Source organism: Scyliorhinus torazame, chromosome 9 (assembly GCF_047496885.1).
Source record: "Scyliorhinus torazame isolate Kashiwa2021f chromosome 9, sScyTor2.1, whole genome shotgun sequence".
Lineage (NCBI taxonomy): Eukaryota > Metazoa > Chordata > Chondrichthyes > Carcharhiniformes > Scyliorhinidae > Scyliorhinus > Scyliorhinus torazame.
The window spans coordinates 72,972,434-72,985,999 of NC_092715.1; the positions used below are offsets into that span (position 1 = coordinate 72,972,434).

General features: G+C 44.1%; 1 protein-coding gene across 4 annotated transcripts in view; it reads right to left on the reverse strand.

Moving 5' to 3' along the window:
* The window catches only part of tnpo1 (transportin 1), a 233,726-nt gene extending 223,237 nt beyond the window's left edge, over window positions 1-10,489 (reverse strand). The window contains exon 1 of one of the 4 annotated variants that reach the window (XM_072516131.1): window positions 10,416-10,489. In XM_072516131.1, coding sequence (XP_072372232.1) covers window positions 10,416-10,424 — 9 coding nt within the window. In that variant the 5' untranslated portion in view covers window positions 10,425-10,489. Of the gene's footprint in view, window positions 1-6,378; window positions 6,428-9,030; window positions 9,050-10,411 lie in introns of those variants that run through there. The other 3 variants (XM_072516134.1, XM_072516135.1, XM_072516133.1) reach the window with 3 other exon arrangements.
* Window positions 10,490-13,566: the final 3,077 nt, after the last annotated feature.

Here is a 13,566-nt window from a genome sequence, read left to right on the forward strand (position 1 = left end):
TTTTTTTAATTTACAGTACCCAATTCATTTTTCCAAGGGGCAATTTAGCGTGGTCAATCCACCTACCTTGCACATCTTTGGGTTGTGGGGGCGAAATCCACGCAACACGGGCAGTGACCCAGAGCCGGGATCGAACTTGGGACCTTGGCGCCGTGAGACTGCCTGCATTGTACCACTGCGCCACTGTGCTGCCCTACAGAACTGCCAATTAACTTTTCACAAAAAAACATTTATTAAATATGGCAAGATGGATTATAACACAAAACTCCTTCACCCCACTTATATCTGGATGGTATTGGATTTGTTTATTGTCACGTGTACCGAGATATAGTGAAAAGTATTTTTCAGTGAGCAGTTCAAACAGACTATTTCGTACATGAAAATATAATAAAATTAAAAGAAAATACATAATAGGGTAACACAAGGCACACAATGTAAATTCATAGATACCGGCATCGGGTGAAGCATACAGGAGTGTTGTATTAATCAGATCAGTCCATAAGAGGGTTGTTTAGAAGTCTGGTAACAGTGGGGAAGAAGCAGTTTTTGAATCTTTTTGTGTGTTCTCTCAGACTTTTGTCTGCTTCCCAATGGAAGATGTTGGAAGTGTGAGTAAGTTAGGTGGGAGGGGTCTTTGATTATATCTTCACAGATGTACACAGATTTTCCAAGGCTAACACAAGTTAGAAAATATATCTTATCCAATAATACAACTTCTGTGGATATCTCATCAAATCCCTCCCAGATGCGAATTTCACTGGAACTCTGCTTTCCCTGCCAGAGTTTTCAAACTAATCTCAAAGAACACACTTTGAAAACTTCTCCCACTTGAAGCTCTCTCAGATGCCTTCACCAAGAATCCCACATCTAGGATTTTAGCCTCCTATTTCAGTATTCCTCTGCTCTGGATCTCCACGTGCATTTAAGCTTCCACACAATCTCTCAGGTACCCAGTCATGCCAACAAACTGTATTAAGGTGTCACCAACTTTAGGATTACTTCAGGTGTCTGGCTTCTCATTAACCGACTTCTCCAGGTCTGCCTTTAATTGGCAGCTTCTCTCTGTCCTTTTAACTTCTGTGAACAGTATCTTGTTCCAATTCCAGTTCTTTGGCCCTTTGACTTCACTCTTCCTGGGACTTCTCTTTTAATTTCCTGGTTTCTAGCTTTGAGGACTTCTTTAGTTTCTGGGACTTGCTTTCTGCCCCTTACTCCATTGTCCTGCTTTCCACTGGCAGTTTCTGTGACAACTGCTTTCTTCTCAGGTATCTGGTTCCAAGTGAACCACAAAGTTCTTATGTTTTTCAATGTGGACCTCTGGTTACCAAGCAACAGCCTAGTCTTTCTTTAAACCCGGTTTGTTTTCACATCGTAAACCTTTAATTACAATGCAGGCACAGTTTAAAATAAACCAAAACTCACAGACATGCAGGCAACTTTGTTCAACATGAAGCGTACTAAAGTTTTAACTCTTTCTTACACAAAGTTAAACTTACTTAAAGCTATATCTTTTTAATACCCCCAAATGCAAACATAGATTACTTAAAACTATGTCTACATAGCACATAGAACAGGACAGCACAGTACAGGCCCTTCGGCCCACGATGTTGTGCCGACCATTTATCCTAATCTAAGATCAACCTAACCTACACCCCTTCAATTTACTGCTGTCCATGTGCCTGTCCAAGAGTCGCTTAAATGTCCGTAATGACTCTGACTCCACCACCTCCGCTGGCAGTGCATTCCACGCACCCGCCAATCTCGGTGTAAAGAACCTACCTCTGACATCTTCCCTACACCTTCCTCCAATCACCTTAAAATATGATCCCTCGTGACAGCCATTTCTGCCCTGGGGAAATGTCTCTGGCTATCCACTTTATCCATGCCTCTCATCACCTTGTACACCTCTATCAAATCACCTCTCTTCCTTCTTCGCTCCAATGAGAAAAGCCTTAGCTCCCTCAACCTTTCTTCATAAGACATGCCCTCCAGTCCAGGCATCATCCTGGTAAATCTCCTCTGCACCCTCTCCAAAGCATCCACATCCTTCCTATAATGAGGCGACCAGAACTGGACACAATATTTCAAGTGTGGTTGAACCAGGGTTTTATAAAGCTGCAGCAAAACCTCGCGGCTCTTAAACTCAATCCCCCTGTTAACGAAAGCCAACACACCATACACCTTCTTAGCAACCCTATCAACCAGGGTGGCAACTTTGAGGGATCTATGTATGTGAACCCCAAGATCCCTCTGTTCCTCCACACTTCCAAGCATCCTGCCTTTAACCCTGTATTCAGCATTCAAATTTGCCCTTCCAAAATGAATCACTTCACATTTATCTAGGTTGAACTCAATCTGCCACTTCTCAGCCCAGCTCTGCATCCTGTCAATGTCCTGTTGTAACCTGCAACAGTCCTCGACACAATCTACAACTCTACCAAACTTTGTGTCATCGGCAAACTTACTAACCCACCATTCCACTTCCTCATCCAAGTCATTTATAAAAACCACAAAGAGCAGAGGTCCCAGAACAGATCCCTGCGGGACACCACTGGCCACCGACCTCCAGGCAGAATACTTTCCATGCACTACCACTCGCTGTCTTCTTTCGGCCAGCCAATTCTGTATCCAGACAGCCAATATTCCCTGTATCCCATGCCCCCTAACTTTCTGAATGAGCATACCATAGGGAACCTTATCAAATGCCTTACTGAAATCCATATACACCACATCCACTGCCCGACCTTCATCAAAGTGTCTCGTCACATCCTCCAAGAATTCAATGAGGCTTATGAGGCATGGCCTACCCCTCACAAAGCCATGCTGACTATCTTTAATCAAACTATGTTTTTCTAAATATCCATAAATCCTATCTCTCAGAATCTTTTCCAATATTTTGCTCACCACAAACGTAAGACTGACTTATCTGTAATTCCCAGGGATTTCTCTGTTCCCTTTCTTGAACAGGGGAACAACATTCGCCTCCCTCTAATCACCCGGTACTACTCCAGTGGAGAGTGAGGACGCAAAGATCATCACCAACGGCACAGCAATCTCCTCCGTCGCTTCCCGTAGCAACCTTGGGTATATCCAGTCAGGTCCTGGGGACTTATCTATCCTGATGCTTTTCAAAATTTCCAGCACATCCTCCTTCTTAATATCAACCTGTTCAAGTCTATTAACCTGGTTTACGCTGTTCTCCTGAGCAACAAGGTCCCTCTCTCTGGTGAATACTGAAACAAAATATTCATTTAGGGCCTCCCCTATCTCCTCAGACTCCAGGCACAACTTCCCTTCACTATCCCTGATGGGCCCTACTCTCACCCTGATCATCCTTTTATTTCTCACATTAGTGTAGAACGCCTTGGGGTTTTCCCTAATCCTTCCCTCCAGGGCTTTTTCATGCCCCCTTCTAGCTCTCCAAAGTCCATTTTTGAGTTACTTCCTGGTGACCTTGTAACCTCTAGAGCCGTGCCAGATCCTTGCTTCCTCAACCTTACGTAAGCTTCCTTCTTACTCTTGACTAGAAGCTCCACCTCTCTTGTCATCCAAGGCTCCTTCTCCTTACCATTCTTTCCTCGTCTCAGTGGGACAAAACTATCCAGTACTTGCAGCAAGTTCTCCTTAAACAACCCCCGCATTACTGTTGTGCATTTCCTCAAGAACTGTTCCCACTTTATGCTCCTCAGCTCCTGTCTAATAGCAGTATAATTTCCCCTCCCCCAATTAGATACCTTCCCATACTGTCTGTTCCTATCCCTCTCCATGATTATGGTAAAGGTCAAGGAGTTGTGGTCACTTTCACCAAAATGTTCTCCCACGGAGACATCGGACACCTAGCATGGTTCGTTGCCAAGCACCAAATCCAATATGGCCACCCCCCTAGTCGGCCTATCTACATATTGAGTCAGGAATCCTTCCTGTACACACCTGACAAAATCTGCTCCATCCAAACCATTTGCACTCAGGAGGTTCCAGTCAATATTAGGGAAGTTGAAGTCACCCATGACAAAAACTCTGTTGCTTCTGCACTTTTCCAAGATCTGCCGCCCAATCTGTTCCTCCATCTCTCTGCTGCTATTGGGGGGTCTATAGAAAACTCCCAATAAAGTGACTGCTCCTTTCTTGTTTCTGACTTCCACCCATACGGACTCAGTAGACAAACCCTCCTCGACTACCTCCTTTTCTGCAGCTGTGATGCGCTCCCTAATTAACAGTGCCACCCCCCCTCCTCTTTTACCTCCCTTCCTATTCTTCTTAAAACATCTAAACTCCGGAACATTTAACAACCATGCCTGCCCCTGTGAAATCCATGTCTCCGTAATGGCCACAACATCCAAGTACTGATCCATGCTCTAAGTTCATTGCCCTTATTCCTGGCACTCCTTGCATTGAAACAGACACACTTTAACCCATTCCACGGAGTGTAACTTTGCCCTATCAACTGTCTATCCTTCCTCACAGACTCGCTGTATCCTATTTCTGCCTGTTCAACAGCTACTCTATCCTCTGATCCATAGCTCTGGTTCCCATCCCCCTGCCAAACTAGTTTAAACCCTCCCGAAGAGCTCTAGCAAACCTCCCACCCAGGATATTGGTCTGTTTCCTGACAATGGGTGGCAATTAGAAACAGCAAGAGTCAGAAGAAATGGGAGTAGTTTTTAGGTCCCCTAACAGTAAACAAACCGCTGGACAAATCATTAAACAATAAATGATTGGGAGCTTGTAACAAAGGAATGGTGGGCACTTTGTCCCATATGAAGATTAATCAAATTGGCAAGCATGGGTCTAGAAAGGATACGTTTGTCGAATGTTTTTGTGCCAATTTCTTGGAACAATGCACAGTGGAACTGATTAGGGAAAGGGTTTCTTAGATATAGTATGTTGTAATGAAGCAGGGTCAAACAGTGATGTTGCTGTGAAAGATACATTGGGAAACAGGGATCATAATAGCGCTGAATTCCATATTAGGTTTGACAGTGATATACTCCAATCACAAAAAATCATATACAAAGCCAATTACATAGGTTTAAGGGGAGAATTGGGCATCATTCATTGGGTAACTAGCCTAAAAGGTGTGGGAGTCAAATAAAAAGTGGGAACCGTGAAAAGGAACAATTTAAAATATTTAACAAAAATACATTTAATTGAAAACCAAAAACTCAGCAAGAAAGGCTGTGACTCACAGGACGTTAAGGATAACATTGGATTTAAAGAAGGAACTTATAATGTTGCAAAAAAAACAGTAGCAAGTCTAATAATTGGGAGTGCTTTAGAAATCAGCAAGGAGCCACCGGCAAGTTGATAAAAAGGGAAATAAATAGAGTAAAATATCCAGAAATATAAAAATAGATATCACAGGGAATGAGGAAATGGCAGAGGCATTAAACGAGTATTTTGTTCTTGTCCTCACAGTGGAAGACACAAATTTCACACCAGAAAGAGAGAGTAAACTAGGGACTAAAGAGTGAGGAAATTAATACCAGAAAAATAATTGGAGCAACTGAAGGGACTAAAATCAAACAAATCGCTAGCCTACACCATAAGGTTCTAAAACTAAGTGATAGCTGCTAGCAACAAAATGTGCCGACTACGATTTTCTAAAATTCCTTAGTTTCAGAAATGGTCCCATTAGATTGGAAGTTAGCAAATATTGCACTGCTTTTCAAGAAAGGTGGGAGAGAGAAAACATTGAAATAATAGGCCAGTTAGCCCATCAGTTGTTGGGAAAATGCGGGACTTTTTTAAAAAAGAAAGTCTTAACAATGCACATAAAGCATAGTATGATTAGAATAAGTCAACATGGTTTTACCAAAGGGAAATCCTGTTTTGACAAATATAGGCTTTTTTGAGGATGTAGGGTAAATAAAGAGGAACCAACAGATGTAGTATACCTGAATTTTAAAAAGGCATGCGATAAGTTACCACAAAACGTTTATTGGCAAGATAGGGGTTAATTGGGGGTAACATTTTAGCATGGATAGTGGATTGGTTTATGGATAGAATGCAGAGTGGGTGTAAACAGGGTTTTTTCCAGTTGGCTGGCAGAACAGTTGCCGGCTACAAGGATCAATGTTGGGGGTTTCAGCTTTTTACAATCTATATTAATGACTTAGATGAAGAGACAGAGAATAATGGATCAAAGTTTGCTGATGATCACAAACTCGGTAGAAAAGTAAGCCATATGTGTGTGTGTGCGCGTGTGTTGGGGGGGGGGGGGGGGGCAATTCGGAAGGCAAATGCAAGTTGTCGGTTAATGCAAGGAGACTGCAGTAGAACAATAAAGATGTCTTGTTACAATTGTACAGATTTGGTGAGACCACATCTGGAATAATGTGTGTAGTTCTGGTCTCCAGATTTAAGAAAGGATATACTCACATTGGAGGTGGTACTGCACTAGATTAGTCCCTGGGATGAGGGTCTTGTCCTATAATGAGAGGCAAAGACAATTGATCTTATATTATCTGGAGTTTAGAAGGCACGGTGGCACAGGGGTGATCCATTGATTATGGGATTGCTTAGCTCTGTCCATTACTTGCTGCTTGGTATGCTATTTAGTCCTGACTTGTTGCTTCACCAGGTTGATACTTCATTTTTAGGTATGCCTGGTATTGCTCCTGGCATGAGCTCCTACACACTCAATTGAACCAGGGTTGAACCCCTAAATGGTAGAGAGGGGAGGGGGTACGTCAGACCATGAGGTTAAAGATTGTGGTTGTATGCAATTTTGTTGATAACCCACAGCACCTTCATAGATGCACAGTTTGGAGTTGCTAGATCTGTTCGAAATATATCCTATTTAGCACAATGATAATGCCACACAACACGATGTAGGGTTTCTTTATTGTGAAGATAGGACTTCATCTCCAGAAGGTGGTCACTCCTACCTAAACATCGACAGGTGCATTTGTGGCATATAGATTGGTGAGCACGAGGTTAAAGAAGATTTTTCCTTCTTGTTGGTTCCCTCACCAACTGCCGAAGAACCATACGAGCAGTTATGTCCTTCAGAACTCTTTCAGCTCGGCCAGTAGGGCAGCTACCAAGTCACTCTTAGTGATGGGCATTGAAGTCCCCACAAAGAGTACCTGTGCCATTGTCACGATCAGTGCTTCCGCCAAATGGTTTCAATATGAAATCAGCTGAAGGAGGGGGACAGTAGGTGGTAACCAAGAGGTAGTTTCCTTACCTCTGTTTGAATTAATGCACAAAACTTAATAGGGTCCAGAGTCAATGTTGAGGACTCCCAGAGCATCTCACTCACGACTGTATACAACTGTATCGCCACCTCTGGTGGGTGATGTTTGGGACATTGCCACAAGGTTTAATTCTGCGAATATGACTATGTCAGGCTATTGCAGGAATAGTCTGAGACTGTGCTCTCCATTGACACAACTTCCCAGATGATAGCAAGGAAGATTTGGCAGGGTCGACAGAGTTGAGTGTGCCATTGTCATTTCCAGTGCCAAGGTAGAGGCTGGATGGTCTGTCTGGTTTCATTCCTTTTTTTAAGACTTCATAGCAGTCTGGAATCACATGTAGACCAGACTAGGCAAGGATGGTGGATTTTCTTCCCTAATAAGGGCATTAGTGAACCAGATGGTTTTTTACGACAATGGTTTGTGGTCACCACTCGATTGGCATTTAATTCCAGATTTATTAACTTAAATTCCACCAGCTGCCATGGTTGGATTTGAAGCTGTGCCCAGAACATTTGCCTGAATCTCTGGATCACTAATCTCCACAGATGCTGCCCGAGTACTCTCACCACAGATACTGCCTGACCTGCTGAGTATCTCCTGCCTTTTTGTCTTTATTTCAGATTTCCAGCTTCTGCAGTATTCTGATTTTTGATTAAACTAAGGATTTTGATTGAAGGAAGATTATGATGATATCAAAACGGATACTAAGATTTGGGGATTTGAAAATTCAGCAAAGGACAACAAAGGAATTAAGAGTAAACTAGCAAGAGACACAAAAAGCTTGTAGTCATATAAAGAGAGATTAGTGCAAGTAAATGTGGGTCCCTTACAGGCAAAGATAGGAAAACTCAATCAAAAATAAGGAAATGGCAGAGACATTAAACAAATACCTTACATCTATCTTCAGTGCAGAAAAAAGAACAATTCCAGAAACTGTAGGGAATCAAAATCTGATGAGAATGAGGAACTAAAAGTGAAGCGACATAAAGGCCAGTTAACCTGGCATCAATAGTAGAGAAAATGCAAGAATCTTATTATGAATGTGATTATATACAGGGCAATGTTTGGTCAGTCAATATGTATTTCTTAAAGAGAAATCATGTTCGACAAATCGTTTTTGAATTTTTTTTGAGGCTGTAACTAGCAGGGTAGGTGTGGGTGAAACCAGTAAATGCATCGGGATTTTCAAAGATATTCAAATAAGGTGCCTTAGAAGGGGGTTGTTGGCTCACGCAATTGAAATGAAATGAAAATCACTGAGGACAATACATCAGCATGATTTTGAACATTGGCTAACAGAGAGAAAACATGAGTGAACATTTCATTTTCAGATTGGTAACTAGTGAGAAAGGATCAGTGCTTGGGTCTCAACTATTTACAATCTATAACAATGACTTAAGCATACCTAGTGTAATGCATCCAAGTACACTGATGATACAATGTTCAGTGGTAAAGTAAGCACAGAAGGGGTGCAAAGAGGCTACATGGGGATATAGGCAGGATAAGTGAGTGGGCAAGAAAGTGGCAGATGGAATATTACATGAATTGTGCAGTTATCCTCTTTGTAGGAAAAATAAAAGGAGTGTTTCTTCAGAACGTGAGAGACTGACAAATGTTGGTAAACAGAGGGACTTTGACATCCCTGTACTTGAATCATGAAATTAACCTGCAGGTACAGCAAGCAATTAGGAAAGCAAACAGTACATTAGCCTTTATTACAAAGGGATTTGGAAAAACATCTTGCTATCATTATATAGGGCCTTGGTGAAATCACATCTAAAGTATTGTGTGCAATTTTGATCTCCTTACTCAAGAAAGATGTACTTGCCTTGTTGAAAAAGGTTCACCAGACTGATTCTGGAATGATAGGATTGTTCTGTGAGGAAAGATTACACAGACCATGTCTAAATTGCTTAGCATAAGAATTAGAGGTAATCGCATTAAAACATATAACATTTTGAAGTAGTTTAACAGTAAATGCTGGGAGGATGTTTCACCTAGCTGGGGAGTCTAGGTCCAGAGTTCAGTCTCTGAATATTGGGTCAGTCATTTAGAACAGAGTCAAGTAGAAATCTCAAAAGGTTGGGAATGTTTGAAATTCTCTAACCTATCACTGAGCATATCCATGCTAGAGTTTGACACACGTTTGGATACCAAGGAAATCAAGGGACATTGGCAGAGAGCAGGTATGTGAATTTGAGGGAGAACAGCCATAATTTTATTGAAAGGTGGAATATGTCTGAAAAACCAAATGGTTCCTACTCCTGCTTTTATTTATATTATGTTCTACACATTTTTCACCACTCATTGTGTAATTTGAGCCGCTTTTTCAGAATATACCACACTCCCAGTGTGCCATCATCTGTAAATTTGGCCACTTGACCTTCAGCTCAAGACCAGTCAGTCAGTCGCTGTTGTAAATTAGACACCGCAGAGATAAATGCCTCATCGACCAGCATTTTACAGTGGCTCTATGATTGACGAGTGTAATCGTAACTGAGGTTTGCACATTTTACATCATCCCTGTTGGAGCGTCGGTAGGAAGGATTCCACTAAAATCTGGCTTAGCAAAACAGACAACTGATCTAAATCACAACCATGCGGTTCTATTATTGCTGCAGAAATCAGCCGCTACCAGACGGAAAGCTTTCCACCAAGATTCCGAATCCAAGAAAACTAGATAATCTTCTTCCCCAGTGTTAAAACTACGCCAGCTCTGACTGGGACCCACCAGGTCAATAACACAACGAACACCCTCCCAACGCGATCCCTCTCCATCTGCATTTCTGCCCGGGAGCTCGCAGTGCTTACTGGCTGTTTTTCAAAACATAAAAAGACCAAACGGTCTCTTCCCGGGCCCCCTGTCAAACGCCGGCATGTGGGCATATCCCCGCTGGGCTCGCAGACAGGACTAACTGTAACAGCCACCGGTTAAAGTACCGCCCGAGACGAAGCTGCCGGGTGTGCACCTCCCAACGTTGCCGTCGGTTAACTATTTATTTTTAAACCAGGCATGATTGGGGGGGGGGGGGGGGGGGTTCAGGAGCAAGGTCGCAACGACTCGCTGGCCGTGCTGCAACATTTTCACCAAACCCTGCTCCTTCCATCGATCGCCTGATCACACTGCCTTCCGCGTTTTACAACGGTTTCAAGGAAGCGGGGAAACGCTGCGGCGCACAGTGAACATTGATCAACAAACACACACCTACCTACCCAAACCATCACAGTGTCCGGTCTAACTGCATAAACACAGCCGCGCCCCCTCAAATGGCGGCCAGCGACCAGCGGGTCACGTGACAGAGATCAGCCACGTGATTGGACCACGAGCGCCCAGGTCGTAACCATGCCAACAACGCCCGGCGCCTTTTTGAAGGAATCGCCATGGTGATAACCGAGTCGCCGGGGCCCCCGAGGCCGGGAGGGATTAACGCGTTCCAGTTCTGGGGGCACGACTACTCTTTGATTGCGGACCCAGCCAACCGTGGAGTGGTCAATGCTCAGGTGCTGTGGCAGCTCAATTCCATTTGAACAACATTTTGTAGGGGTCCTCAGAAATTGGAGCCGGGGCACGCCGTTCAACTCTTCCAGGCTCATGGCTGATCTTCTCCCTCACCTATCCACACCGTCCCCATATGCCTGGAATCAAACTTTTCAAGCCCTGGGACCCCTCGTGAGCTCCCAAGAGCGTCGGGGAACCCCGAACTTCCTCATAATGCAGACAGCCCCTTTTCTTGCTACAAAATAGGTGCAAAAACATATATCAAACGTGAACCAGTCTTTTATAATGTGGAGATGCCGACTTTAGACTGGGGTGAGCACAGTAAGAAGTCTTACAACACCAGGTTAAAGCCCAACAGGTTTGTTTCAAATCACTAGCTTTTGGAGCACTGCTCCTTCCTCAAGTGACTGAAGAGGTATGTTCCAGAAACATATATATATATAGACAAAGTCAAAGATGCAAGATAGTGCTTTGAATGCGAGCATTTGCAGGTAATTAAGTCTTTACAGATCCAGAGATAGGGGTAACCCCAGGTTAAAGAGGTGTGAATTGTCTCAAGCCAGGACAGTTGGTAGGATTTTGCAAGCCCAGGTCTTTTATAGCTCGAGCTATGCATATATTAATCTGCTAATTAAAACATTCTCTGATTGTCTTTTTTTAATGGGAGGAATGATGCTGAAAAGCTGATTTCTAATTTCAGACACACACACCACTCTCCCTCACACATCCCTCTCACACACACTCTCACCCCTCTCACACACACTCACCCTCACCCGTCTCACACACTCAGCCCTCACACACACTCAGCCCTCTCACACACTCAGCCCTCTCACGCACAGACTCTCACTCCTCACATGCACTCATCTTCACAGATCCTAACACTCACATGCTCAGCCTCACACACCCATCCTCGCACACTCATTGACATACACACATTCATCCTCACACAAACACATTCTCACAAACACATCCTCACCCTCACACACCTCTGAAACTCACATTGATCCTCACACACATGTAACTTTCTCCGAGGGCTGACTCGCCCTCGAGACTCGAATCCCACTCACTCCTTTCCCGAGGCCCGAACACACTCCCGTTCCTTTCCCTAGGCTGAACCCCATTCCCCCACTTCTTTCCCAAGGCCTGAACCACACACCACTCGTTTCCCAATACACAAATGTCCACCCCATCCTTACCCAAGGTCTGAATTCCCCTTTCCGTCAGCCCGATTACCAGTTTGGATTCGGCCAGGGGCATTCAGCTCTTGACTTCATTACAGCCTTGGTTCAAACTCAAGAGGTGAGTGGTGAGTAGAGTGACTGCCCTTGACATCAAGGCTGTGTTTGATCAAGTGTGGAGATGCTAGCCTTGGACTGGGGTGGGCACAGTAAGAAGTCTTACAACACCAGGTTAAAGTCCAACAGGTTCATTTAGAATCACTAGCTTTCGGAGCGTAGCTCCTTCATTAAGTGAGTGAAGGGTGGCATCGTGGAGGCCTAGCAAAACTGGGGTCAATGGAAATTGGGTAAAAATTGCATTGGTTAGAGTCATACCAAGCAGTCACCTTGGAATCAGGTTGTGGCTGTTGGAGGTCAATCATTGCAGCTCCAGGACATCAAGCATCCTCAACGCTTCATCAATGACCTTCCCCCTATCATAAGATCACAATGAGGATGTTTGCTGATGATTGCACACTGTTCAGCCCCATTTGTGACTCCACAGAGATTGAAGCAGTTCATGCACATTTGCAGCAAGACCTGGATAACATTCAGGCTTGGGCTGATAAGTGGCAAGTAATATTCATGCTACACAAATGCCAGATGATGAACATCTCCAACAAGAGAGTATCTAGCTATCTCCCCTTGACATTCAATGTCATTACCATTGGTGATTCCTCTACTATCAACATCCTGGGGATAACTTTAACCTAGAAACAACTGGACTAGTCATATAATTACTTTGGCTACAAGAGCAGGTCAGATGCTGGGAATTCAGCAGTGAGTAACTCACCTTCTTACTCCCCAAAGCCTGTCCACTATCTACAAGGCACAAGTCAGGAATGTGATGGAATAGTTTTCACTTGCCTCGATGAGTGCAGTTCCAACAACGCTCAAGCAGCTCAACACTATTTGGGACAAAGAAGTCCACTTGATTGTCACACCATTGAACACCTTCAACATCTGTTCCCTCCACCAAGGACGCACATTGGCAACAGTGTGTACCATATACAAAATGCACTGCAACAACTGACCAAGCCTCCTTTGTCAGCACCTTCCAAATTCATAGCCTCTGCCACCTGGAAGGACAAGTGTGGAAGATGCACATGAACAACATCATCTACAAGTTTCCCTTCAAGGCATACGCCATTCCGACTTGGAACTATATTGCTGTTCCTTCACGGTCACTGGTTCATACAGACAATGGACTTCTCAATCCAACCAGGAATGGTGGCCTGCATCCTCATTACCGCAGCCCTGGGGGATGCAGTGAAGATGTACAAGCTGGAGCTGGTCGGGGAGGACACTGCAGCAGCAGAGCCTGCCCCAGAGGAACAGGAGGCAGCTGGTGAGGATGAAATAGGAGAGGGAAGGTGTTGGATATCTATAAGAAGTTGCTGGAATGTGAGGGAAGCGTAAATGGAAGGAGGAGCTGGACGGAGGCCTTGCGGAGGATAAACGTATCCTCATCATGTGCGAGGCTAAGCCTCATCCAGTTTAAAGTGGTGCATAGGGCTCATATGACGTGGAGGGGATGAGTAGCTTCTTTGCGGGGGTAGTGGATAGATGTGAACGGTGTGCGGGGGAACCCGCGAATCACGTCCACATGTTCTGCGTGTGTCCAAGACTGAGGTGTTCAGGCAGGGGG